This window comes from Rosa chinensis, chromosome 6 (genome assembly GCF_002994745.2).
Source record: "Rosa chinensis cultivar Old Blush chromosome 6, RchiOBHm-V2, whole genome shotgun sequence".
Classification (NCBI taxonomy): Eukaryota; Viridiplantae; Streptophyta; class Magnoliopsida; order Rosales; family Rosaceae; genus Rosa; species Rosa chinensis.
The window spans coordinates 8,336,485-8,360,651 of record NC_037093.1 but is presented as its reverse complement, the minus strand read 5'-3'; the positions used below and the strand labels follow the sequence as shown (position 1 = coordinate 8,360,651).

General features: G+C 40.0%; 1 protein-coding gene, 1 long non-coding RNA gene and 1 pseudogene across 5 annotated transcripts; 2 read left to right on the top strand and 1 right to left on the bottom strand.

Annotated features, from left to right (window-relative positions):
* Nucleotides 1-153: 153 nt before the first annotated feature.
* On the top strand, nt 154-2,581 carry LOC112174062. 4 transcript variants are annotated; one of them, XM_024311761.2, is made up of 6 exons: nt 154-587; nt 680-756; nt 912-1,046; nt 1,148-1,235; nt 1,320-1,364; nt 1,446-2,581. In XM_024311761.2, exons 1-6 carry the CDS (start codon nt 582-584, stop codon nt 2,016-2,018), a joined length of 924 nt encoding a protein of 307 aa, XP_024167529.1. In that variant the 5' UTR covers nt 154-581; the 3' UTR covers nt 2,019-2,581. The 4 variants fall into 4 exon arrangements, with proteins under 4 accessions (XP_024167529.1, XP_024167528.1, XP_040365259.1 ...); XM_024311760.2 differs by having other exon boundaries at nt 1,320-2,581; XM_040509325.1 differs by having other exon boundaries at nt 896-1,046; nt 1,320-2,581.
* LOC112170748 lies at nt 2,579-7,266 on the bottom strand (annotated as a pseudogene).
* A 525-nt stretch (nt 7,267-7,791) lies between these two features.
* LOC112170747 lies at nt 7,792-9,307 on the top strand. The gene is made up of 3 exons (XR_005802120.1): nt 7,792-8,021; nt 8,687-8,833; nt 8,941-9,307. It is a non-coding gene; the product is annotated as an uncharacterized LOC112170747 (long non-coding RNA).
* The last annotated feature ends 14,860 nt before the right edge of the window (nt 9,308-24,167 follow it).

Genomic DNA, 24,167 nt, shown 5'->3' with positions numbered 1-24,167 from the left:
AGCTCATTCCAGCCAACTATTCCTAGGCTGTAAGAATACTAGTTGTAACCGCCTCCATCTAGTAGGTCCTATGTTATTGAATCTTGATTTCATTTTGGTGAGTTTGAGTGCATTTCCTTCTGTTATAAGAGAGAGGCTATTGTTAATTGTGCTCTCCTTATTGTAGAGAGAGAAATTGTTGTATCCTTTTTGTTATAGTAAAATCCTTCTGCAATTTGTCTATCATTTTGTGCTCCAATATTTGTTTTGGTATTTTCTACTTCAGTTGTAATTGTGTGCCCCATACCACAACATCCTAACAGATTTGATTTCATCTTGGTTAAAGTATATCTCTTATTTTTAGGATAGAATATTATTGATAAGTCACATCTTATATTTCTAGAAAATATGTTTCCACTTTTACGTCTTGCTTAAGTTTTTGATCTAGGGGGATCGAGCTTGTTTGACGCATATATAGGTCGTGCAACTCAAGGCAAAGTATTGTCTAGATTTGATAATTCACTTATTCCATGTCAAAGTGAATTAGGGAGTCAAACTCACTTTGCAACCTTCAGACTCAAGCAGAGTTGCAGACATCGTCAATGGAGGTAATCTCCCTGCACTTAGTTTCTCAATATTTTATACGCGCAAAACACAATTCTTTTGAAAGCTTATAAAGGTTTGGCTGGTGAATGTCCAGACACAGTGCGGTCACATTGCTTCTTTGGTGTCCTCTGACCTAACTAACATTCCCAATCCAGATACTCCCTGCATGAGGTCTTATTTTTCCTTTCTCATCGACTGAATACATTTTTTCCTTTTTCACTCTTTAATTTGATTCCAGTGGTTATTATAGGTTCAAAATGCAATCTTGAATCATGTAATGATATATTGATGTATTTGTAAAACGTTGAAGAATTTTCATGTACTAGATGTCATCGCCTTCCCAACCCCTATCCGATTTGGCGTTGCTTGTACTGTAAGGTCGTCTTCTGTGGTTTGCGCGTGGGCAGCCATATGTATGAGCATTATAAGAAGTCAAATCATTCTCTTGCTATCAGTTGCAGGTACATACATTTAACCAAAGATTTGTAGTATCTACAAATTGATGCCTCCAATCTTTCATGCTCCACTTTTCTATAAATGCCTTCTGGTTTTGTACCTACAGTAAAAAAGATCCAGTTGTTTTTTGTTACTTCTGCAAGATAAATGCAAAAGCTCATCAAGTGATCCAACAATTGCAGGCTTTTTCCAAGGTGAGCTTTTTGTTTTGGCTTCTGAATTTTTGGTTTTATCTATCCTCCAAATTCCAATCACGCCTGTTTACTTGACATTTTTAGGATAAATCTTCTTCATCCAAGCTAGAGAAGCTCGATGCTATGATGGTTGATGTTTCTAATCTCATTTCTGAACCATTTCCTAGCTTTGATTTTCATCAACCAGAGGCTAAGTCATCTGTTGGCCAGGACGAGTATGCATTGGCCAAGGAAGGACTCCAGAAGATCTTTGATCGGGGGTTAGAAGCTTTAGCTGATGACCAAGTGCAAAAAGAGTTTCTCACTTATACAGCCATGCTTTTATCAGTTGATTGGTGCTCATCGCAGTTGAAGGCTAACCTTTCATCATTCACAGAAAACCTCCCAGAGGAAACCTCCACTTTTGTTCAAGCTAAAAAAAAGTTGAAGGTGGTCTCTGACCTATCAGCTTCAGTTACCCACAAGAAGTTTATGCTCCGGCAACAGAGTTCCAAGTATACTGAGATGAAGAAAGAAAGTATTGCCTCTGAGGAGAAAATTGCCAACCTTAAGGCCTGGATTCAAAAGTTGGAAGCTTCTCTAGCCACAGAAAAGAGAAACAAGGCAAAGATTGATGAGGTTTTGGATTCCATCGAGACACAAGTAATCACTGCCAGAGATGGATTGGTCTCAGACTTGGCACAAGTGTCTGCCATGGAGGGAACAACCCAAGCTGCTAACCTAGTAGCTCAACAACAGTCAGCGTGGAATAGCTTAAGGACTACTTTTACCAAGTTTGCATGATGTATATCGTAATATCGGTACATCCTAGTTAATCCTTAAATGCAAAATGAAGGAAGACAATGTTTAACAATCCTTTGTTGCTTGTAGTTAGACAAACTGAATTCTTCTTCTTCTCCTTTTTTTTCTTTCAAAAAAAAAAAAATTAATTTTAAACAATAGACAAACTGGTTTAATCCGCAATAGGGGGACAAAATCGTGAAATAAAGGAAGGATATTTCTTAGAATTCAATCATTGAATTTTATATATAACTCATATCTTATAAGAGTTGATTACACACGATTATGTTTACCATTATACTATCAAATCTAACCATCCAATTCTAGTGCAGAAAGTAGTCATTTCCAAAAACTTGTGGTACTTCCTAGTACATCGCAAGCACGCTGTTCGCACTCTAACTTGCCCCACCTTGCCTCCACTTTTGTTCAAGCTCGGAATGTGTTGAAGGTGGCCTCAGACCTATCAGCTTCAATTACTTGGAAGAAGTTTCTGCTCCAGCAACAAACTTCCAGGTATACCTCTTCTTTCCTCAGAGAAGAAAATTGCCGACCTTAAGGCCACAATTTGGAAGCTTCTGTAGCCACAGAAGAGAGCAAGAAGGCGAAGATTGATGAGGTTTTGGATTCCATTGAGACACAAGTAACTACTGCCAAAGATGGATTGGCCTCGGACTTGGCAAAAGTGTATACCATGGAGGGAAAGCCCCAAGCTGCTAACCAGTTAGTAGGTCGACGACAACATGGGATAGGCTAAGGACTACTTTTACCAAGTTTGAAAGAATTTATCAATCATTTAATTATATGCAAAACTATAATAAAAAATAATTTTTTTTTGTCAAACCCTTTGATGCTTTATTGCTTGTAACTACACAAGGTCGCAAACTGGATAATTGGGATTCATGAATGGATTAATCTAGTGCTTTCTCTGTTTCACAAGCAGAAAATGTGCTCTCTCACAGAAAGAAGGATTCTTATATATTTATAGATGACTCGTATATAACTTACACTGAAGTTGATTACAATCAATACGTGTATCACATTGCTATCGACTTTAATCATCCAATCCAACCCCAGAAAGTAGTTGATATGATCTATTTCCAAAAACTTGCGGTACTTCCTAGTACATCGCAAGCATGCTGTTCACACTCTAACTTGCCCCACCTTGCATCAACACGTTCACAAGGGAAAACCACTTTGTTAAAGCTGTATCAATAACCCACATATTAGAACCCAGAAGAATAAGTTTGCCAAAAATGTACATGCTCAGGTTTTTTGTCAAATCTCAGGTCAATTGAGCTTGTATACTGATCCTTTTTATACCGGGCAAATTGCAGTGACTATAAATCTGATCTTAGCAGTGTAAATGAACTCTAGTATCCAATCTCATAAAATTACAAGCGATGTGTAAGGATTCTGTAGAACTTACCTTCTGTTAACAGTATTATGCACATGACATAGCCTCTGGGAGAATTCAGCATGAGATCCAGCCTGTACAGGATTAGATCTGCCAAAAGTGTTGCCAAGTGGTTCAAAATAATAAAATGGCTATGACTATACCATTTGAACCAGACATTTATCATTTGATAACAGAAAACCCTAAAATGTAGTTGAAACTTAGAGACCACAGAAAATGACGAGATTTAATAAAGATGAGACTGCGTACCTTAGAATTTCTTGAAAAATGATCTGCACATTCCTTGCAAGGGTACATTTGTGATAATATTGACATCTGCATAAACAATGGATCCTGTTAGAATGAGTTTCTTCCACTACATAATCCAGTTCACCTTGCTCGTAAATTCAGTCTGATGACTAAACAATATATTATCACATTGGCTTCTTGTGAGATGAATTACCAACATAGGAGAAGGAAGAGGTGCTATGTATTGCAAAACATACTTTTTCATACAGAACCACTCCTTAAAATTTGGATGACCTCTGTCCAAACGAAACAAGGATTTAAGAAGGCCAACGCTATTGTTTCCCCCCTCATTACGAGGGCCCAAAAGAAAAAATAGAAACAAATAAAGAATCATAATACGTTCAGTTTGAAATGGCAGTGGCTAAATGATGAGGACTAAGTGTTACCCTTTAGGTAAATAAATTGCATTTATACTTTTACAAGACAAAGTTTGTGAATCTCATCTTAGATCTGTACATTTTTACTTTCATTTTCAGAAATGAACAACAATAACTATTGAAGTAATCTCATGGTCCACTAGTCCAATATTATTTACCAAAAAAAAAAATCAAAATACCATATAATTAATCTATTTGGACCAGGCGTGCAGCAGGTGCCTGAGCACCAAATTCAGATGTTTACTCATGCCCTCATTCTAATTTTGATGAATATAATTAAAGAAGAGATAAGTAGCATACCAATTCTTTTACGTCCTTCTGTTGCCTCGTTGGATTATCTGGATACTGAAAATGCAAAAAGTTTTAAAAAAAAATTCAATCTATAATTAAACGGCTGATTACTACATTTAATATAGTAAATGATGTGATTCATGCTAAGCTACGTTCTGAACTTGGATGGATTCATGTGGGGATTATAGAGCCAATTGCTTTATTGTACGACAATGGCTAATGGCTATTTCTGTGATGTAGATTGGCTAATGGCTATAGGCTATAGGACAACATTGTGCGGCAACTATACAGGGTAGTTGGTCCTAACCAGAAGAAAGTTCAAGACAGAAAATTCAAATTTAACAACTTTATAGGATACTAAACAGTATAAACTATTCCCTTTACCTGAGCAGCAAGAGTGTGAAGAAAAGTCCAAGTGGATCTTCCGAGCCCTTCTTTCGTCACAGGACCAGCCAATTTCCCCTGAATACAAAACACTAATATAATTATAGCAATGAAACAAATAACTTTACAGCTGACATAAGTCCCCGACACATTGCAATGCAATCACAACTTGATATCATGAAACCTCTACACCAGCATTATCTGCAAACACTTCTCACTGGATTAGCTACCCTGTAACTACTTTTTGTAACCACTCTTTTCGCATACAAACTGCGAAACACAGAGAGCAAAATCACCAATGCAAATCAATTCCTGTCATCTCTCTCAGGACTTTTATCAAACAGGTGATGTGCACAGCTTACTAACCCAGAAAAACCAACGAAAGCTACAAAACTCAAAGGAGTGCAGGGATTGTGAATGAGGGTGATTACCTTGTTGATGAGAATGATGAGATCTTGGGGTTGGAGATGGGTGGAATCATTCTGTGATGGGCTAACTTTGGAAAGGAAGAGGTGGAGACTGAGGGGGTTTTGGGTTTTGGATGTGGATGATGAGATTAGAGAGGTGGGTCTGAACTGAGTCTGAGAGTTTTGCGAAAGTTTGGAAGAGTGCCTGCAATGGGTGCTCAGACGTTTTCAGAGACAGGGAGAAAGAAGAAGCGAGAAAACCAGAGAGCGGGAAAAAGGTTTATATAGGGTTTTGGTCATAAGGGCCTGTTTGGGGTGTAGATTTCATGTATATGTAACTCCCACACTTGTACTTTCATAGATTAGTCTAGATTCATCTTATTTCAGTATATTCTAGAATAGTGTATTGTAATACCATAATCAACCCTATAAGAAGGGTCATGCTTTTGTACGTAATATACAAGACGAATACAAAATCTCAATTACCATTTCAACATGATGCATGTAATCTTTTAGATCTAAATAGAAAGCTACATGGTCTGCTCTCTGTTAAACTCATTATCTTTCTAAAGTTCTCATCTATATCTTTCTTCTTTACTTTCAATATATGTTTTGGAGAGTTATTATAGGTGTGAGAGAGATGAATTCCAACAAACTGTCCCCGGAAGCAGAATACAACTCAAGGTTAATGATCGAGGTGTGGCCGAATGAGCAAAACTTGTGAAATCCCAAACTTTAACAACCATCTTGGCTTGCTACCTCCGGTATACCAATCCAATTCCGACATATTGCCAGTACCAATAAGTGATTGAAGTAAGAACCGGAAAATTGTTAGCTTCCTCTTCATCTACGGAGCTGCAGACGCCATATTTTGTGATAGTTTGATACGACTGTAATCTCTATCTTCTTTGCATGACTGTTTTGGCTGTTTTGGATCTCCTCATCATGAACAATTAGTAGTTTTCTGAATCAGAGGATCCAAGATGTCGCCATAGTAATAAATATGGCAATTTGTATCTGCATATATATAGAGAGAGGCAAAAGTAATCGAAGTCGGCATGGACCCTGCAATCCACGAAGTTACCTGAACACATGAGAACTTTTCATTCCATTGGAAAAATTGAATCATTGTTAGGTGACAAATATTGCAGTTCAAACTCCAGTATATCAAATCTTTTTTTTTTTTTGTCAGACAATATCAGTAATTAAACATGAATCTGCAAGTTTCCGAAGAAGTATCATGAAATGGTGTGCGATAGCAATCCATTACATATGCATGACACAAAATATGGAATCCAAGTTAAGACCTCAGATGCCTTATATATGGTCATAGATGCAAATAACTCTGAGTACCATTGAGCTAGCAATCAAATAAATGGTGTCTTAGCTAAAAGCTTGAAAAGCTAGAAACTTTTACTTGCTGCCATATTACAAACAGTGAAAGCTATTTCAAAATCATACTCTAAATACAATCTACTAGCTTAAGTGCCTAGAAAGGGGAGAAACATTCATGTGTAATAGACCTGGTTAGAGAGAGAAATTAAATTGATCTCAAACTCAGGGCAATATGCATTTATAAGAACTGAGCAGGACATATATCGTTTGTAACCAAAATCATGCCAAAACAATTGGTAATCTGATTGGTCTCGATCTTCTCCAATAGTTCCAGCAGTAAATTTGTTGTTATAACTCTACGTTTCACAAAATAGGTTCCTGAATTCTTTCTAAAAACCTCATGTGAAATATGGTATGCATTAGCCTGTTAGGATTTGATCATCATTGTTAAAGATTCAAATTAATTAATTAAGATCACATACTCTGATATTCTAATAATTTTGCAATCATTGTTAACAGTTTATATGTTGTTCAGATATGAGCATAGGGGGTCAACTAGTCATTTTACAGGACTTGAAAACAGATCATGTCCATTGTTGCTTTTCACCTTTCTGTACGCACAGTTGTGCATTACTTCCAAGGTGTTTGAGAATAGAGTCTCTGATTTAGAGTACTTTCTTGTGCCGGGTTTGCCTGATATGATCATAGAGATCGATCAGGTTCTCAGGATCCGGAACTTTGAAAGGTTTCACCATTTCAGTTACCAAATGGGAGGAGCTGAAAGGGCCTCATATGATGAACTCGAAGCACCACGTCAATTAGTACTGTAAGGCAGCATAACACAACTAATTCTAGTTTATTCGCCCTACTTCACTATGCAACCAAGAAAGTCTAAGTTACATGAGAGCAAGCTCAGTAGACTTTGTTTTCCTTGGAAGATTGTGATCTAAGTGGTTCTGTAGCTAGGAATTCTGAAGGTAGATAAACTTGGTAGTCTTGGTTTGAAGTAGCTGCATGTGCATATTTTGAACTATATGTAGTTGTAAGATATGAAATTAAGCTCAATGGGATTCATATAAAATATGCATGTCTGAAGGATTTCCTAATTTCTTTGCCGCTATGATATCATATTTTGTTCTACTGGACTGCCTTTACAAATCCTTAAAACAACCAAGATTGAAGTGATAAACTAATACACTCTCTTAACATAACTAATAGAGCCATATGCAGGGGCGGACGGACATGGAAGGCTATATGGGCTCAAGCCTAGACAAGATTTTGGGATAAAAACCCTTAGGTATATATATATATATATCTCTACCAGCCCAAAGAAAGAAAAAAAAATTATCTGCAACCAGTTCCTCGGACCCACAGCGGCACGCCGACACATCGAGTCCCTCGAGTCGGGTTCTTCTTCCTGCAGTTCCTTTCATTATAGACTTGCAGTCATCTGCTCATCTTCTTCCTGCATCCAAGCTTGCTTTGTTTTCTGATTTGCTCCAAACGGGAGGTATTTCTCTTCTTTTCTGCTAAATCTCTTGATTGGTTTAATGGGTTTGTTGATTGAAATAGTGTTCCTGATCAATTCTCTCTTGATTTTTGTAATGGGTTTAATGGTTTTGTTGTTGATTTCTTTTCTTTTCTGATCAATTCTGTTTACCATAAGAAAAATTGAGGAGCCAAAGTCTGATTCTTGAAATCCAATGTTTATGTTTGATACAGCAATGCTTTAGCTGTTGTTGGTCAAATGTCTCCCAAATTTGGACAAAAATGCTATACAAGGCCATCTCCTGTACCATATTTGCTTCTCCCGTTTAAGATTCTCGATAGACTTAACCGTGCAAGCACTCAACTGAAACCAATAAACTGGTTCCATTTTCAGTTATGCAAACTTATTCAAGTGTGATTTCAATTTACTGTGATTAACCATAATCCAAAATTCTGTGCTGTGTGGATCATTAACTGAATGTTCATATATATAAGAAGTTCATTCAACAAATAAAGCTACAATTGGTGCTGATTTTGTCACAAAGGAACCTCATGTTGATGATAAATTGGTGACTTTGCAAGTGAATAATTAAAGCATTTACTAGAATATGTATTCTCTATATATACACCTGAAACATCAATTAATCTTAGTTCTGTTTGCCACATCTGTGCTATTGTATTTGACAGATTTGGGACACAGCAAGACAAGAAAGGTTTCAAAGTCTCAGGGGCAGCATTTTATGTGGAGCAGATTGTTGTGTTCTTGTTTATAATGTGAATGTTCTAAGATCATTTGAAACACTTCAGAACTGGCATGAAGAGTTTCTCATACAGGTATTTTAAATTTTTCCTCTTCTGCAGTTCTGCACTATCTAGCTTGTAAGGTTATCCTGATTATCTGAAGTTCTAATTATTGACATTATTTCACCATTGGTTAGCAGGTAGGTCCAGCTGACACTGAGGCATTTCCATTTATACTACTCGGCAACAAAATTGATATAGATGGCCGAAATAGCAGAGCGGTATGGACATACATAAAATATATAGAGGCTGAGGCATTTCATCATCGTTTTTATGCCCCCCCCCCCTGTTATATGTTTTGATTGGAAAAAATAATAAAGGCATGAGGATGAACCTCCCATTGGGTTCCAAACCTCAAAAAGAAAAAAGAAAAAAAAAAATATATATATATATATAGAGAAATTTTAAAAATTTTGTGCACTTGTAATTAGCCTAGACGGGTTTCGGATCCTGGATCCGCCCCTGGCCATATGTTGGGTTTTTCTGATCTAAAAGAAATAAACTCAAATGCAGTATTTTGAGACTTTCAACCAATTACACGAGACTAATAGGGAATGCCACATGAAAGCAGCTAGAGCTCTTCCCAACCAACTAGCAGTATCAAAGATAAACTATAGATAGCAAGAGCCAGAGAGTCATTTTGTCAAATACTTAACAGGCAAAATACTCGTGTATTTCTTCTCAAATAAAAAGATAATGGAGGACCAAGACAAACCATCCAGCCAATAAATGCTGCAAATGTACATAATTTATTTTTTTATTTTTTATTTTTTTCCTATTAGAACAACAAATCTGCTATCGCAATGCAAATATATCTTAAAAATTCATCAACTTTCAGTTACCACTGACCACCAAGAAGTTGTAGGTATCGACTTTACTATTTATATATTTTACCATCCTTCTGAGCATTACATCACTAGACAGAGTTTCTTTAGAACAAAGATATTACATGATGGTGATTCCATTTTCTTGCTTGAATGCAAGTAAATAACTTAATATATGATTTCAACATAATCTCCAACCCAACTAAAAGCCAATTGGAGTATATGCATTCTCCTTTATAACCAAGAAATGCAACCATTAAACTAGAACTGTTTTGCCATCCTTCACAACAAATTAGTGAAATGTACCCTCGACAAATATAGGTACCAAGGAGTAACCAAAAAAGGTTTTCTGCACAATGTCAAAATCAATACTTGATGCACTATCCCTAGATAAACTTCTCACCAAGTATAAATACTGGCAAGGTGCGGTATGGATTTCAAAAGCACATAACTGCCCTATTTATCATTGTCAGCAGAATGGCTCTTGGTCAGGTTTAAACTAGGGATGCCAACAGTTAAACATCCAAAAAACAAGCAGAAGAAGAGGCTCCAAGAAAGAATAAAGTTCTCTATCATCAGCATTGAATAAGAAGAATGCAAGATTTTTACTGGTCTCACAAAAAGATAAGATCTTTCTTTATTTTGATTGTTTTCTCCTGAAAACTAGTACTGTATCTTTTCTTGCTTAGTCTTCTGAACCGTCTGTTTCCTGATGACTAAGATTGAACAGAGAGATACTCTGCAGCCTCTCAACTTGCAGAGTACAAATCTACAATCAGCAGGCGCTCACATTAATACTTCTAACTTAATGAAACGACCTATTTTGTATCATCACTATCTGATAAGCAAGTAAAACATATCCTTCCTAATGACGCTATGTGGCAGATTGCTGCAATATTAGACTGTCAGACAGGAAATACTCTAATGCGTTGGTGCCCTTTCTTTCATCTGTCTAAAAGTAAGTTCTGGACTAAACACCATTAGATAACAGCTAATTTTCTCGTATATTGTTGTAACATCAACTTTATGTTGGTGAGCATTCTCAGCAGATATTCCGATATGCTAACATAATCAATGAATAGAGAGTCACTTTTTTGTTCCCCTTTAATCAGACCTGATGAAACCAACAGTTAAATTGCAAGTACTTTAGAACCACAAATCATGTCAAGCAAACGAACCCAAATTTTCAAAACAATATACTACCATTGAACACAAATCAAGTTTGGCTAGAATTAAGTTGTTTTCAATGTCAAATACATCAAATTCAGTAATTATAGACAGTATTTCAGCTCAAATTTTCATTAATCAAAATATGTAGACTTACCAATTTAATAGGATCAAGGAAAAGATGGATAGAGAAAGAAAGAGATATGTCAACATTAATACCTGGGCATCATACATCACAATGCCTGCATAAACAAGAGTCAAGCCAAATATTAATTCCTCCAGCCTGAAGGGTTGACTTGAAATCAAACTCTTTGCCATACAGAATTACATCAGTGAAAGGCTTGGAGAGCTGCCCAATTACCGCACAAACACCAGCTGCAACCAAAACCTTTACAAAAACAAACAGATGCCAAGATTTCTTTCAGTTACCATACCATCAATACAAGCCAACAACAATTGAAAATTGTGAATGAAAGCACAAAACTTTAGAGATACCCGGAATTAGTTTTGACCTTGTTATGGGCAAGTTGAGCCAATTCATCTACTAACTGAGCTTTCAGGCAAAAGCAATTACAGTGAGCATTTCCTCCATCATAGTTTTGAATTCTCAGGTGGCCAACAACACCACCATGAAATTCTTCCAACCTTCCCGCTTCTGTAGATAAAACCTTGAAGGACCAGTTGACCAAACACTTCTATCTAGCAGATGGTGTGACACAAGTGAGACAATTGCACGTACACTGACTCAACTACAGATAAGATCTATATAGTTAACTAGAAACATGACCATTCGAATCTGCTAAACATTATAGATTAAAGCTTGAAGGAGCTGAGATTGAAATGTAAAGCTTGAAGAAGCTGAGATTGAAATATAAAGCTTGAAGAAGCTGAGATTAACAATTTAAACTCAAGGTTCGAATACAACACATTACATTAACATCAAAATTCAAAATTTCATTCAGTTCTTCAACACAAGGCTACATCCAGGCAATCTTCTTTATTTCAGCCCCATATCCTATCCTCTCCAATTCTAAAACTCCAATTGGCTTTTCAGGCCAGTCAAGCCTGATCCTCTTCCTCTCCCAGTCATTTCAAACCTTCCATAACCATTCATCCCCCACTTTGGTCCCCAGTTGTTCCTAAACTCCCAATAGGGGATGTCCACAGTTAGATCTCTGTTATCTGTTATGTTTTAAAAGTTCGAGGCATAGCCAAGGCGTTGTTGGGAGTGCCTCAGCGAGGTGTTCGCCTTGAGGCGTAAGCCTTACGTGTAAATGAGCTGTATTTATGTAGTCATTAGTCTTATATATAGAATATGTATCGTAACCAAAATAACATTATAAATTGTCATCCATTCATTAGTCTAATAATGCTGGAGTAGTATCATGCATCACCAAGGTTTTAAATTTCGGATATTTCAAATTTAAAGAAATTTGGGAGAAAGTTACGATTTCGGTGGAAATTTCGGTTAAAAATAAAGAAATCACATTAATTGCATTTATAAAATGATATTTTTGAATTAAACTTTTACATAGACTAAACTAACCTATAATAAACCTATTTATAATGTAACCTCTCTAAAATTATACATAAATAATATAATTGTGATATTTAATATTTTAATATGGACGAGTAATTAACTAAAACTGTAGTAAGTTGCTAAACTAGTGTTTTTATCTATATGTAATTATAAATGTTCTGTATATTGATAATGTGAATGTGATTTACTTTTTTTTTTTTTTTAAATGGAACCGGTGGGAGGCTTGGCCATTACCCCTTTTTCACTAATAATTAGGAAAAAACAACAGGGGAGACGTAATACCAAAACTCCGTGAATGAAAATGAACAAGTACAACAAAAGCAATATAAAGTATTAGTAATAAGAGCTACTATGATGTGGTTCGATCGATCCGTGTCGTTGAACTGCTCTAATTTAGTATCATACAATACTGCTCTCAAGTACATGAATTTTGGAAATGATTTTGGTACTTCATCACATGGGTAATGTATGTGTGTTGATCTCTTCCCACATGCAATCTATATATCGGATATTGTGGAATTACCCAATATGGTGTTTCATTGCAGCATACGGCATTTAGGACGACGAATGATCAAAAAGGCCATATGTGCTTCCACCTTGTGAGCTTGATCCAATTCCATAAGTACATTCTGAGGTAGAACTCATTTCATGATGAGGATAATGAGAATGGAATGTGTTAGGGTTATTAGTATATTAAGTTCTTGTGTCCATTGAGCTAAGACTTGAAGAAAGTTATTAAACTCATTTAGAGACAAATGGCTATCATGTCTTCCTTGTGTATCCCTAGCTCTAAAATTGTATTTACAATTTGCACCAGGATAAGTAGTATGATCATCACTACTATATTGGTTGTAGTGCCATGATTTGCCACTCCCCCTTCCATAATTCGCCTCACGATTGGTAGCAGATAAAAGCAAAGAGGGTTTTGTTGTATTCAATTTCAACTTGATTGGGAAAAAAAAAATCAAAATTTCATATTTTGTCAATGACTAAGGAATTTCACAGGACAAAATTTCAGTGTGAATTTTTAAATATATTTTTTGTGTTAGATATTTCGGAAATTAAAATTTTTACGGAAATGTACGGAAAATTTTGGAAAATTTCAGAAACTCCTTACGGAAATGATATAGCATATGAATTTCGTTTCAGTACTTCAAATTTACGGAAATTTCGGCAATTTCAGAGAAAATTAAAACCTTGTGCATTACATATAATCTAGTTGATAACAACAGTCAGTCCATGATGTGATAAAGATACAGACGAAAGAAAATTGATCCAGCATGCTACATATCTACCAAGAAACCAATTTAATTGCCTCCCAATTTCATAGTTCATTATTGGAAGTTAACAAAGCTCACAACTAAAATAGAGTCCTAGACCTCCTCTACTCAAAGTCCAAAGCTCTCTTACTTACGTCTTTCTATTTTTCATGTAAAAGACCGAATTGTACGAATCCAATAGACGGTAGATTTGCAGGTGATAAATATCCAATTGACTCGAGCTAGATGGCAGATTTGGTCTTATAGTACTGGAAATGAATAAATCAAGATGCATACAGCTACAACTCATATAAATTAACAATCCAATTCACTTACCAGTTACACCCAAATAACTTCTCAAACATTGAAAACGAAAAAACACATTACGAAATATGAATCAAACATTGAGACGAAACCATCCAAAGAAAACATCGAAAGTTGAGAGAAAATTCATACCTTACACTCCTCTTCTTCAAATGAAAATACAACTCTCCAACTCCCTTCAAATCGAATTTCTTTCTTGCCCCAATTCTACAAGTAGCCTCCTTTAAAACCAAATTCTTGAGAAAACTTATGGGCTCTTCATCATTTGATCAAATTTTCGAGCAAGGTCTTGGGATTGTCGGCTTTGAGAGTGAAGGAGTCGGGGAGGAGGCTGGTTTGAGTAGTTTCTGCTTGGCTCCTCTACAAACACGACCTAAATGAATTTGGTTTCTAAAAACACCAAAACGACATCGTTTTGGTGTTTAAAAAATGTTTTGGTGTTTAAAAAAAAAATTCCCAGGCGTTCGCCCAGAACGCCTTATAATGCGCTTTCCACACTTTTGCCGCCTTCAGCAATGCCTTGAGCGCCTCTGCACCTCAGCTGCAAAACAAAGGCATTTTCCTTTGCGCCTCGCTCTTTCTAAGCCTCAGGCGCGCCTTTTAATACATTGGTTATATGTAGTGATGATTACACAGTGCCCCCGCTGTGAACCATAGAAGCTACAGTAATAGCAAAAACGCTCCATAGTTGGGACAAAACTTGTTCTCACAAACTCTAGGCCAATCGCCTCTCTCCATTGCGCTTTGTTTCTCCAGAAAATCATAGCATTCCACATCCTTCAGTGTCACAATCCTCCCAGTTATAGCAGGGTATTCCAAGACTTTATGAGGCTTCCAGGTGCCAATCAAAGACCCACATTGCATTCCCGCCACCAATTCTTCTCTCCCATGAAACGGTTCCCAATCCTTCACAAACACTCTTCTTCTACCACCATCCTTGAACCTGGGCTAGTCTTCATGAATTAAAACCCCTTCATATTGTGCAAAGTTGAGGACATTTTCCATGTAAGAACGCCCCCTTAAGCTAGTGATCACATAAGGAATAGACAATTCAACGTGTATTCCAATGATGAGTTTGATCTTGGCTTGGAGAAGCTCTATGATGCAGTAACTATAGCAGGTCCCTCTTCCTTTGGGTTGCCAGAGCATGCTATCTACGTTGTTCCCTACTTGTGTTGTTGTCATAACGTCTCTATAACACTTTGAGGTGGAAAAAGTGGAGCAGAATCTCAACCCAATAGGGAGAGGAGGAGAAGTCTGCATCAAATCCATTTTAAAAGCAAAAGTTAGTCCATAAGTTCTCCCAATAGAGCCCACAACTGACACAAAGTCTAATTATCAATTCAAAATACTCACAAGTAGCCCACAATTTAACAATGCAAATATGTTTAGTCATAAATTCCCCCAATTCTTAAATGCCATAGTGCCCACCCTCATATGTTTAGTCATAAATTCCCCAAATTCTGAAAGACTACCTATTCTAAAATGTCATAGAGCCCAACATGCTGACATAGTTTAATTATTGGGTTTTTGTCCATTTACCCTAATTCTAAAGTCAATCCTCCCACTTACCCCAGCAACTTTTTTAATTCCTCCTCACCCAAAACACTCTAACAACTTGTTTCCTTTTACCCAACATTTCAATTTTTATATATTTTGGTTTACCTTTTTGCCCTTTTCTCAATGACCTAGCCTCCCAGCCAATTATACTACCCGGTTTTCAAATTTCGAGGGAAGGAACAGAGAGAAGCTTTGCTTCTGGTTCTGCTTAGAGAGAGAACGAAGAGAAAGAAGCTTGCAATGGAGAGAGAAAGAAGCAATCTCGCTCTAGATTTCAACTCTTATGCATCTCAGTTTGAATTCTTTCTTCGATTTCAATTCCATCCCGTCGATTTTGTTTTTGGATCCGTTTTCTGTTCATCTTGATTGAATCTGACTTTTATTTTGAATCTAACTTTGTTTCCCTATACAGTTTGTTATTTCTGAATCATTGTGGTAAGTTTGGTCTATGTTTCATAATTTTGATCTTTGATTTGGTTCGATTTGGTATTTTCTCATGATTATAAGTTTGTTGTGCTACGTTTGATCTGTTTCATTGTTCTAAGTTTGTGTGGTTTTGTGTTTTTGAAACTGTTCAATTCAGATTGTTTGAATTTTTTTTCCAGTTTTTGATGAATTGTTTTGTCTTGATGAATTGTTTTCACTGATTTATTTTCTGCGTTTATAATGAAGTGATTTGGAACTTTTTGAAGTGATTTTGGTCTTCTTGTACAATTGCTGCTTTTCTTCTTTTTCTGATGAATTGTTGTTTATGTGGTTGATACTTAAGTGATTTGGTAGTTTCTGAAGTGATTTTGGTGTTTGTGAATTGTCTATTTTGGCTAAATGTGTCAAAAATGTCAATTTTTGTTAAAGGAAAAACATATTGTGTGCCTTCGTCAAAGTGATTGACGGAGAGGGAATCAAGCAATTACCGATTAACATCAATCAGCATAGATTACGAACCAATCAGTAGTTAATGTCATCATTGTAATTGTTCTTTCCATTGTAATTATCTCCCTATATAAAGGGGTTATGAAATGAAATGAGTAGACCATTCCAATCCATTTTTACTTTTACACGTTATCAGCACGCTCAGAGCAAATAGTCAATAGAAAAAATCTTAATTTTCTAGTTTTCTTTCTGACGAAAAGAAACAAACCCTAGAAGAAAAAATATTTTTCTTCTTTTTCTGCCGCCACCAACAATCAAAAAAAAAAAAATCCGTTCAGACCGAGCTCGAGCACTGAGCCCTGCCACCAGCCCACACGGGCCTCACCTTTGTGGAAACTGCCTTTGTGGCAAAAGACTACACTGCCACCATTACTGATCCCAAAGATGATGAACTATCTAATAAGGTGAAAGCAGATGCCTTAATTTTTCTGAGGCGACATATTGATCCTAGCCTACGCTGGGAGTACCTTCAGTTGAAGACACCCAAAGCACTGTGGGATGCCCTTAAAGGACGTTTTGGGAACATTCACGATACTTTGCTCCCAGGACTGGCTGTTCAGTGGAATGGAATCCGCTTGCTTAACTATAGAAAGGTCAATGACTTCAACAAAGACATGTTGCGCTTAAAGGCACGTCTCAATTTCTGTGGAAGGGAAATCACAGAAGATGATATGATCTACAAGACTCTTACCACCTTTCCTAATTCAGCTTTTATACTAGCGAACCAGTATCAGTTGGATTATGACAACAAAAGAATCACAACCTTCAATAAGTTGATAAGCCTACTGCAAGTGGCTGAGAGACAAAATAAGATTCTCTTGAATAACAATGCCAGGCCTACTGGGACAAAGAAAATTCCCAAGGCTAATTATGGAAAAATGAAAGGTGGAAATAACTCCAATGTAAGGGGGTTTAGACGTGCTGATCCCTACCCACGTGGCAACAATGCACCATGTGGAAAGGGACATGGGGATCATGGAAACAAGATGCCAAAGGAAAGAGTTGACAATGAACCATGCTATAGGTGTGGATTCATTGGGCATTGGTACAAGAACTGCCAAGCAAACAACAGAGTAGCAGCCAATTACAAGAGGTATAGAGAGTCTAAAGAACAAGTGGCTCACTATATGGAAGAAGGTCATGACCTAGACGTCAACCTTACAGTTGCAGACTCCAATGGCAAAGAGGAACTTGCTAAGTCAATGGATGCTCTCAATCTTGACTAATCTGCTTTATTCAAAGACAGTTGTGAAGGCATAATGCCTCATTTTTAATTAGACTATTATTTGGTCTTAAAGTTTATTTTCAATCATGGATTGATGAATAAGATTTCTGAACAAGACCTTGATTTGATTATCGTTGGCTTATTAATAAATTTCGAATTTTATTCTGAAGCACTGAATTTATTCAAATTTATTTTCTATACACACATTTACATGGTTCGACATAGCACTATAAAGATGTAAAGCAATACATCTAGAGAAAAATTATTAGAATGAAAAGAATACCATTCTACGCAAATAGAAATACTCTAAAGAATATGAGTTATATTTTCTAAATACCTCCCATCCATTTGTAGGAATGAATGGAGGAGAACTTGAGTGCTTAGATGATAGTGGGACTACCCACACAATATTAAGAAATAGGCAATTATTCATTGAACCAATAGCCTATAATTCCTTTGTGACTACGATGATTGGATTATCAAAACTAATAAAATGGCGAGGAACTGCCAAATCTTTGTTGCCTAATGGCGCAACATTTCAAGTCACAGACGCTCTATATGCACCAAGAGCTAATTGAACCTTGTTAATGTTTCAAATCTATTTGTGCCAACGATTATCTAGTAAAAACACACCGTGAGAATGAAACTGAATACCTTGATATTACATCTAATGACTGTGGAAGGAAACACATCTTAGAGAAACTTATGAGTCAATCTAGTGGACTGTACCTCACTACGATTCGGATCATTGAATCCTATATTGTCACCAACAATGAAATGTGGGACACTGACTCATACAGGCTTTTGCATGACCGCCTATGGCACCGAGGTAGTGACATGATGATCCGTATTTTTCAAGAACTCACACGGACTTCCCTTCTTTCGAGTGAAAAATGGGAGAAAAATCCGCCACACTGCAAGGTGTCGGTTCTAGTATTGCCCAAATGCAATCTGTACATACCTCCAACAATATGGAGTATTTACTACATCACCAAGCATAAGTAACACCCTCTTTGGGACACCCACAAGCCATGGTGAGGCCCAACCGAGACATGCATCTTGTAGCCTTATGTTCAAGCTACGCTACGGTATCCAGAAGTCGCAAATCCGTCGCCGGGAAACCACCTTCCCGGCCTTGCCAAGTTGCCTCCACAATATGCTTTTCTATACTAGAATTGTGTGGTTGCTTGTCCCACATCGAAAACCATGTAGAGGAAGAGCATTCCTTCACCTATAAAAGGAACTCTCCTCCCACTTAAACACGATTCATTCATTCCATCCAACTCCATTACACTCATGTAATCTTGTTAGGCCACAAGGCTCGACACACTAGTATAAGCTTTCAAGTGGACGTAGTCTCCCGCTAAGGCGGGAGGTGAACCACTATACTTCGCTTGTGTCACTCTCTCTCTCTCTCTCTCTCTCTAAAGCTAACTAGAGATCCCCACGGATCACTAACGTTAACATTGGCGCCGTCTGTGGGAAGCCAACACAAAGGCTTCGTCACCTACCACGAACTTTGACCCGAAAATGTCGAGTCGACGCTCATTCAACATCAAATTGGGGCCGGTCAACGCCCGACGGGGCAAGTCAACGCCCGGCGGAGTCGGTCAACGCCGGGCTAGCTTGGTCAACGCTGACCATGGTTAGTCAACGCTGAACTTCAAAAAAAAAAAAAAAAAAAAAAAGAACATTTTTTCTTTGGCAACCTATGCTCTGTCAACTTGGCATATTGCTCTAGTATCAACACTCTATCCTTAGCGGCAATACATACAAGTTCCATCATTGGCGGCAACTCACTCACCGATAATCCCATCCTTGGCGGACTTAGCGGCGGCAACAAAAAAAAAAAAAAAAAAATTTGGCGGCAAACTTCTCTGGACACCCAGAGATTTGCTCTGGGCACCCAGCCACTTCCGCCAGAACTCCATCTCCGCTAGGAACCATCTCCGCCAGTCCCTACCTCCGCCCCGCTGGCCCAAAACTCAACCACCGATGGCCAAGGCTCCAGAGCCGCCTTCCGCCATGCATAGCACCGCCATGCTTCCGCCGCTCAGCGATCAGCTCCATCAGCAGCATCTTCTTAAGCTTGCCAAGGCTCCGCCCCGTTGGCCCAAACCTCCACCGCCAAGTATCTCCGCTAGCTACACCACCGCTGGACAACTTGCCACACCCAGAAAACTTCTCTGGGCACCCATGGCCATTCTTCGATCATCAACACCGGCGGCACACCACCGCTAGCTATGCCCAGCGGTCAGCAACCTCCGCTCCGCTCCGCCAGCCCTCCTTCGCTGGTTTTCACCGACGAGATTCACCGCAGAACTCCTCCGTTGGGAGTCACCGCCGACTCCCCGCTGCATACCAAGTCCGTCGCTAGCCACAAGCACCGCTAGGAGACACCAGCGGTAAAACCTCCGCCCAGCAAGACACCGCCAGGCCTTGCACCTCCGCCAAGTCCGGCAGCTACTCCGCTCGTATCCATCAGCGGAATCTCCCTTCCGCCAGGCAAGCTTCTGAGCTTCAATCTCCGTCAGCGGCCAAGCTCCTTCAGCGGCATCTTCTTCCGCTAAATATCCGGTAGCGGTAACTCTGGTCCGCTAAGCATCATAGCTGGGAAATCTCTACCGCCAACTATGGCCAACTTACTGCCGAGCTCCTCCGTCGGCCAGGTTCCGTTGAGCAACTCCACTAAACAACTGTACACCGCCAAACTTCTTTAGCGGCACCGCCGATCTCGGTCAGCGGTAACACCGGCCATATTCCGCTGGTCTGCACCGCTGGAAGTTCACCGCGGAACTTCACTGCCGAGCTGCACCGCTGAAAGTCACCGCTAAGTTTCACCGCTGGACAAAGTCTCCGCCGGATAGGAGCCACCGCCGACCAAGCCATCCACTGCTGAGCAAAGTTCCGCCTCTGCCAGTCATCATCCGCTGGCCAAGGCCCCGCTAAACTAGCACGATGCTCATCTACATCACCTCTCCGGCATCCCAAAGTGATCAAGACACCCACCAACTCCAACCACACAGGCGCCCGCTCATATCTCGGCTGAACCTACACTAGTCCACCGGGATCTTATCCAAGCATCTTGCTCAAAAAGTCGATTCGAGCACCTGCCTGCAATAATGAATGGAGGTGCTGGTTTCTACGACGGTAGAGCGGACAACAAAGCTAAGTTTATCTCCCTTCATGCTTTATCTGCTCAGTAAACTCTATATGCTCACCACGTGCCCACAGCTTTGCAAAAGTGGGAAATGATAATTTATCTATATATAGAACTCGTTATCAACTGCCACAGCATGTTATACCTGTCTGCCTAGGCACACATATCACACATAGCGACATAATGACATAATTGCTTTGTTCGTGCTCTGCTACATACTGAAGCATCTAGTTGATATTCAGTACACGACATTTTGTCCTTTACTCATTACCTACAGCATGCAAGATAATAAAATATCATCACTTATTAAACATGCTAGCTAGGCCCATGCCTCTATGACAATTGACAAGTACATATTTAATTGTCTTTAGGTCGTATATATGTATCATCAGCAATGTCTATTACTTTTTAAAAATATATATATATATATATATATATATATATATATATATATATATATGCTCACAATTGGTACATAGCTGGGCGACCCAGGGGCATGTATATATATTGAGCACAACCACTGTCATGCATGTGCTACGCACTAAAACACATGACTATTAAACAAGGCTTGTCCCTCGCAGAGTGCCATTTCACTCAAAATGTCTCTAAAATATCATCACCAACTTGAAATTCATATGGCAGCCAACAAAAGCTCATGCTTCTACCTTATATTTTGTGGGCAGGGACCTATATACGTGTATAAGCTGCTGCATATGTATACCAAAAACATTATCTCACTACTGCCACATGATTAGTGCATTTACACATAATTGATGCCATCATTAATATGTTCCAATTATCATGGCACCGAATGCGTTCGGTTAAACACAAATTTGACATTCAAAATGGATATATATGCATGCTATTTGTCATCAACTACTACATATACACTTTGCCTAAAATCTCATCAAAGTACATATGCAACATGTATATACAAAATACTAGTGTTGATTTTACATACTCATGTACTAATCACCTATTTTGTTTCAAGGAGATATAATCACCGATCACATTTCCAATTAGCGAAATTATCATCCTTTGACTAAGGTGTTTCGCCGGAGCAATAGCGCGTCGTGTTCCTCTAGCCTCCAACTTGGCATAAGATAAGTAACTATATCTTCTCTTTTACGCTCTTTCAATGTGAGCTATTGCCATGCTTTCATAACTTTTGAGCATTCCTACAACATTTTGTAGATTTGGCAAACCCTTCTAGGCCTTACATGCTAGATATGCCATGCTTCACATACCGATCTCAATGATCCATTAGCATATCTACAAAAATGCAAAAATGATATTAGCATCCACATTACAAGTACATGCTATACACATATACCATGCTTCTATTTTAATTGCAAAATTAAATAAGTATGGGACACTCAAACAAAATTTTATTACTTGCTCTATGTGTTTATCATTTTTTCAAACAACCGCCAGGCGGTAAGGCAACGCCTCATAATGACAATGACCGCTACGCGGCATTGCAGTCAAGTTTCTCATTCGAGAAAACAGCTAGGGACTAGTTAACACAGCCCACGGCAGCCATTGATCCGGCAGTTAACCCCGACGCTTGGGTATCTAAGATTGGGCTCGCTACCCAACACCCTCTGCTCCGCGCAGCTCCCCTCATCAAACAATTTTCCGACCATCCGGAGGTCTATAGCCAGGAGTGGGGGACTCCTCGCAGGGCCTAGCAGGGGCCCACCCGAAAGGGCAAAAGCGTTCGCTCCAACCAATTCTAGATGGACAACGCACTCGCACTAATTATGCTTGATATACGGCACAAAGCTACGCTTTGGTATCAACCCGCAAGGACACCCTCCTTGACTGGGGACTTCGGAGACTTGTACATACAGCCCAGCATAATTAGCAACGGTCACGCTCATGCCTCAGGGCATCACCTTCGAGCTACCCGTTAATGCCTTCCCGGCACCCCCGAGCTTCCCGCTCATGCCTTCCCGGCACCCCGAGCTTCTGCTCATGCCTTCCCGGCAACCCTTGAGCTTCCGCTCACGAGGGCATCACCTTCGAGCTACCCGTTAATGCCTTCCCGGCACCCCCGAGCTTCCCGCTCATGCCTTCCCGGCACCCCGAGCTTCTGCTCATGCCTTCCCGGCAACCCTTGAGCTTCCGCTCACGAGCTTCCGCTCATGCCTTCCCGGCACCCCCGAGCTTCCGCTCATGCCTTCCCGGCACCCCCGAGCTTCCGCTCATGCCTTCCCGGCAACCCTTGAGCTTCCGCTCACGAGCTTTCCTCTCATGCCTTCCCAGCACCCACGAGCTTCCCGCTCATGCCTTCGCGGCACCCCGAGCTTCCGCTCATGCCTTCCCAGCAACCCTTGAGCTTCCGCTCACGAGCTTTACGCTCATGCCTTCCCGGCACCCACGAGCTTCCCGCTCATGCCTTCCCGGCAACCCACCAGCAACCCTTGAGCTTCCGCTCACGAGCTTTACGCTCATGCCTTCCCGGCACCCACGAGCTTCTCGCTCACGAGCAACCCACGAGCTTCTCGCTCACGCCTTCCCGGCAACCCACGAGCTTCCCGCTCACGCCTTCCCGGCAACCCAGAGCTTCCCGCTCATGCCTTCCCGGCAACCCACGAGCTTCCCGCTCACGCCTTCCCGGCAACCCACGAGCTTCCCGCTCACGCCTTCCCGGCAACCCACGAGCTTCTCGCTCACGCCTTCCCGGCAACCCACGAGCTTCCCGCTCACGCCTTCCCGGCAACCCAGAGCTTCCCGCTCATGCCTTCCCGGCAACCCACGAGCTTCCCGCTCACGCCTTCCCGGCAACCCAGAGCTTCCCGCTCATGCCTTCCCGGCAACCCACGAGCTTCCCGCTCATGCCTGCCCGGCAAACCACGAGCTTCCCGCTCATGCCTTCCCGGCAACCCACGAGCTTCCCGCTCATGCCTTCCCGGCAACCCAGAGCTTCCCGCTCATGCCTTCCCGACAACCCACGAGCTTCCGCTCATGCCTTCCCGGCACCCCCAATCTTCCGCTCATGCCTTCCCGGCAACCCACGAGCTTCCCGCTCATGCCTTCCCGGCAACCCACGAGCTTCCCGCTCATGCCTTCCCGGCAACCCAGAGCTTCCCGCTCATGCCTTCCCGACAACCCACGAGCTTCCGCTCATGCCTTCCCGGCACCCCCAATCTTCCGCTCATGCCTTCCCGGCAACCCACGAGCCTTCCCGGCAACCCCGAGTGTTTCGCTCATTCCTGCCCGACAATCCTCGAACTTTACACTCATGTCTACTCGACACACCACACGTTAATGGAACATTGAATTCTTCTACCATTTGTCGCTTGTGACAAATCGAATTCTTTTCACGTTCCATTAATACGAGCGACAACCAAACAAACACAAGCGTTCAAG

Coding starts and splice junctions, on each gene's coding strand:
- LOC112174062 (XM_024311760.2), top strand. Junction 1,047..1,147: donor TCTCTTGCTATCAGTTGCAG/GTACATACATTT, acceptor TTGTACCTACAG/TAAAAAAGATCCAGTTGTTT. Junction 1,236..1,319: donor AATTGCAGGCTTTTTCCAAG/GTGAGCTTTTTG, acceptor TGACATTTTTAG/GATAAATCTTCTTCATCCAA.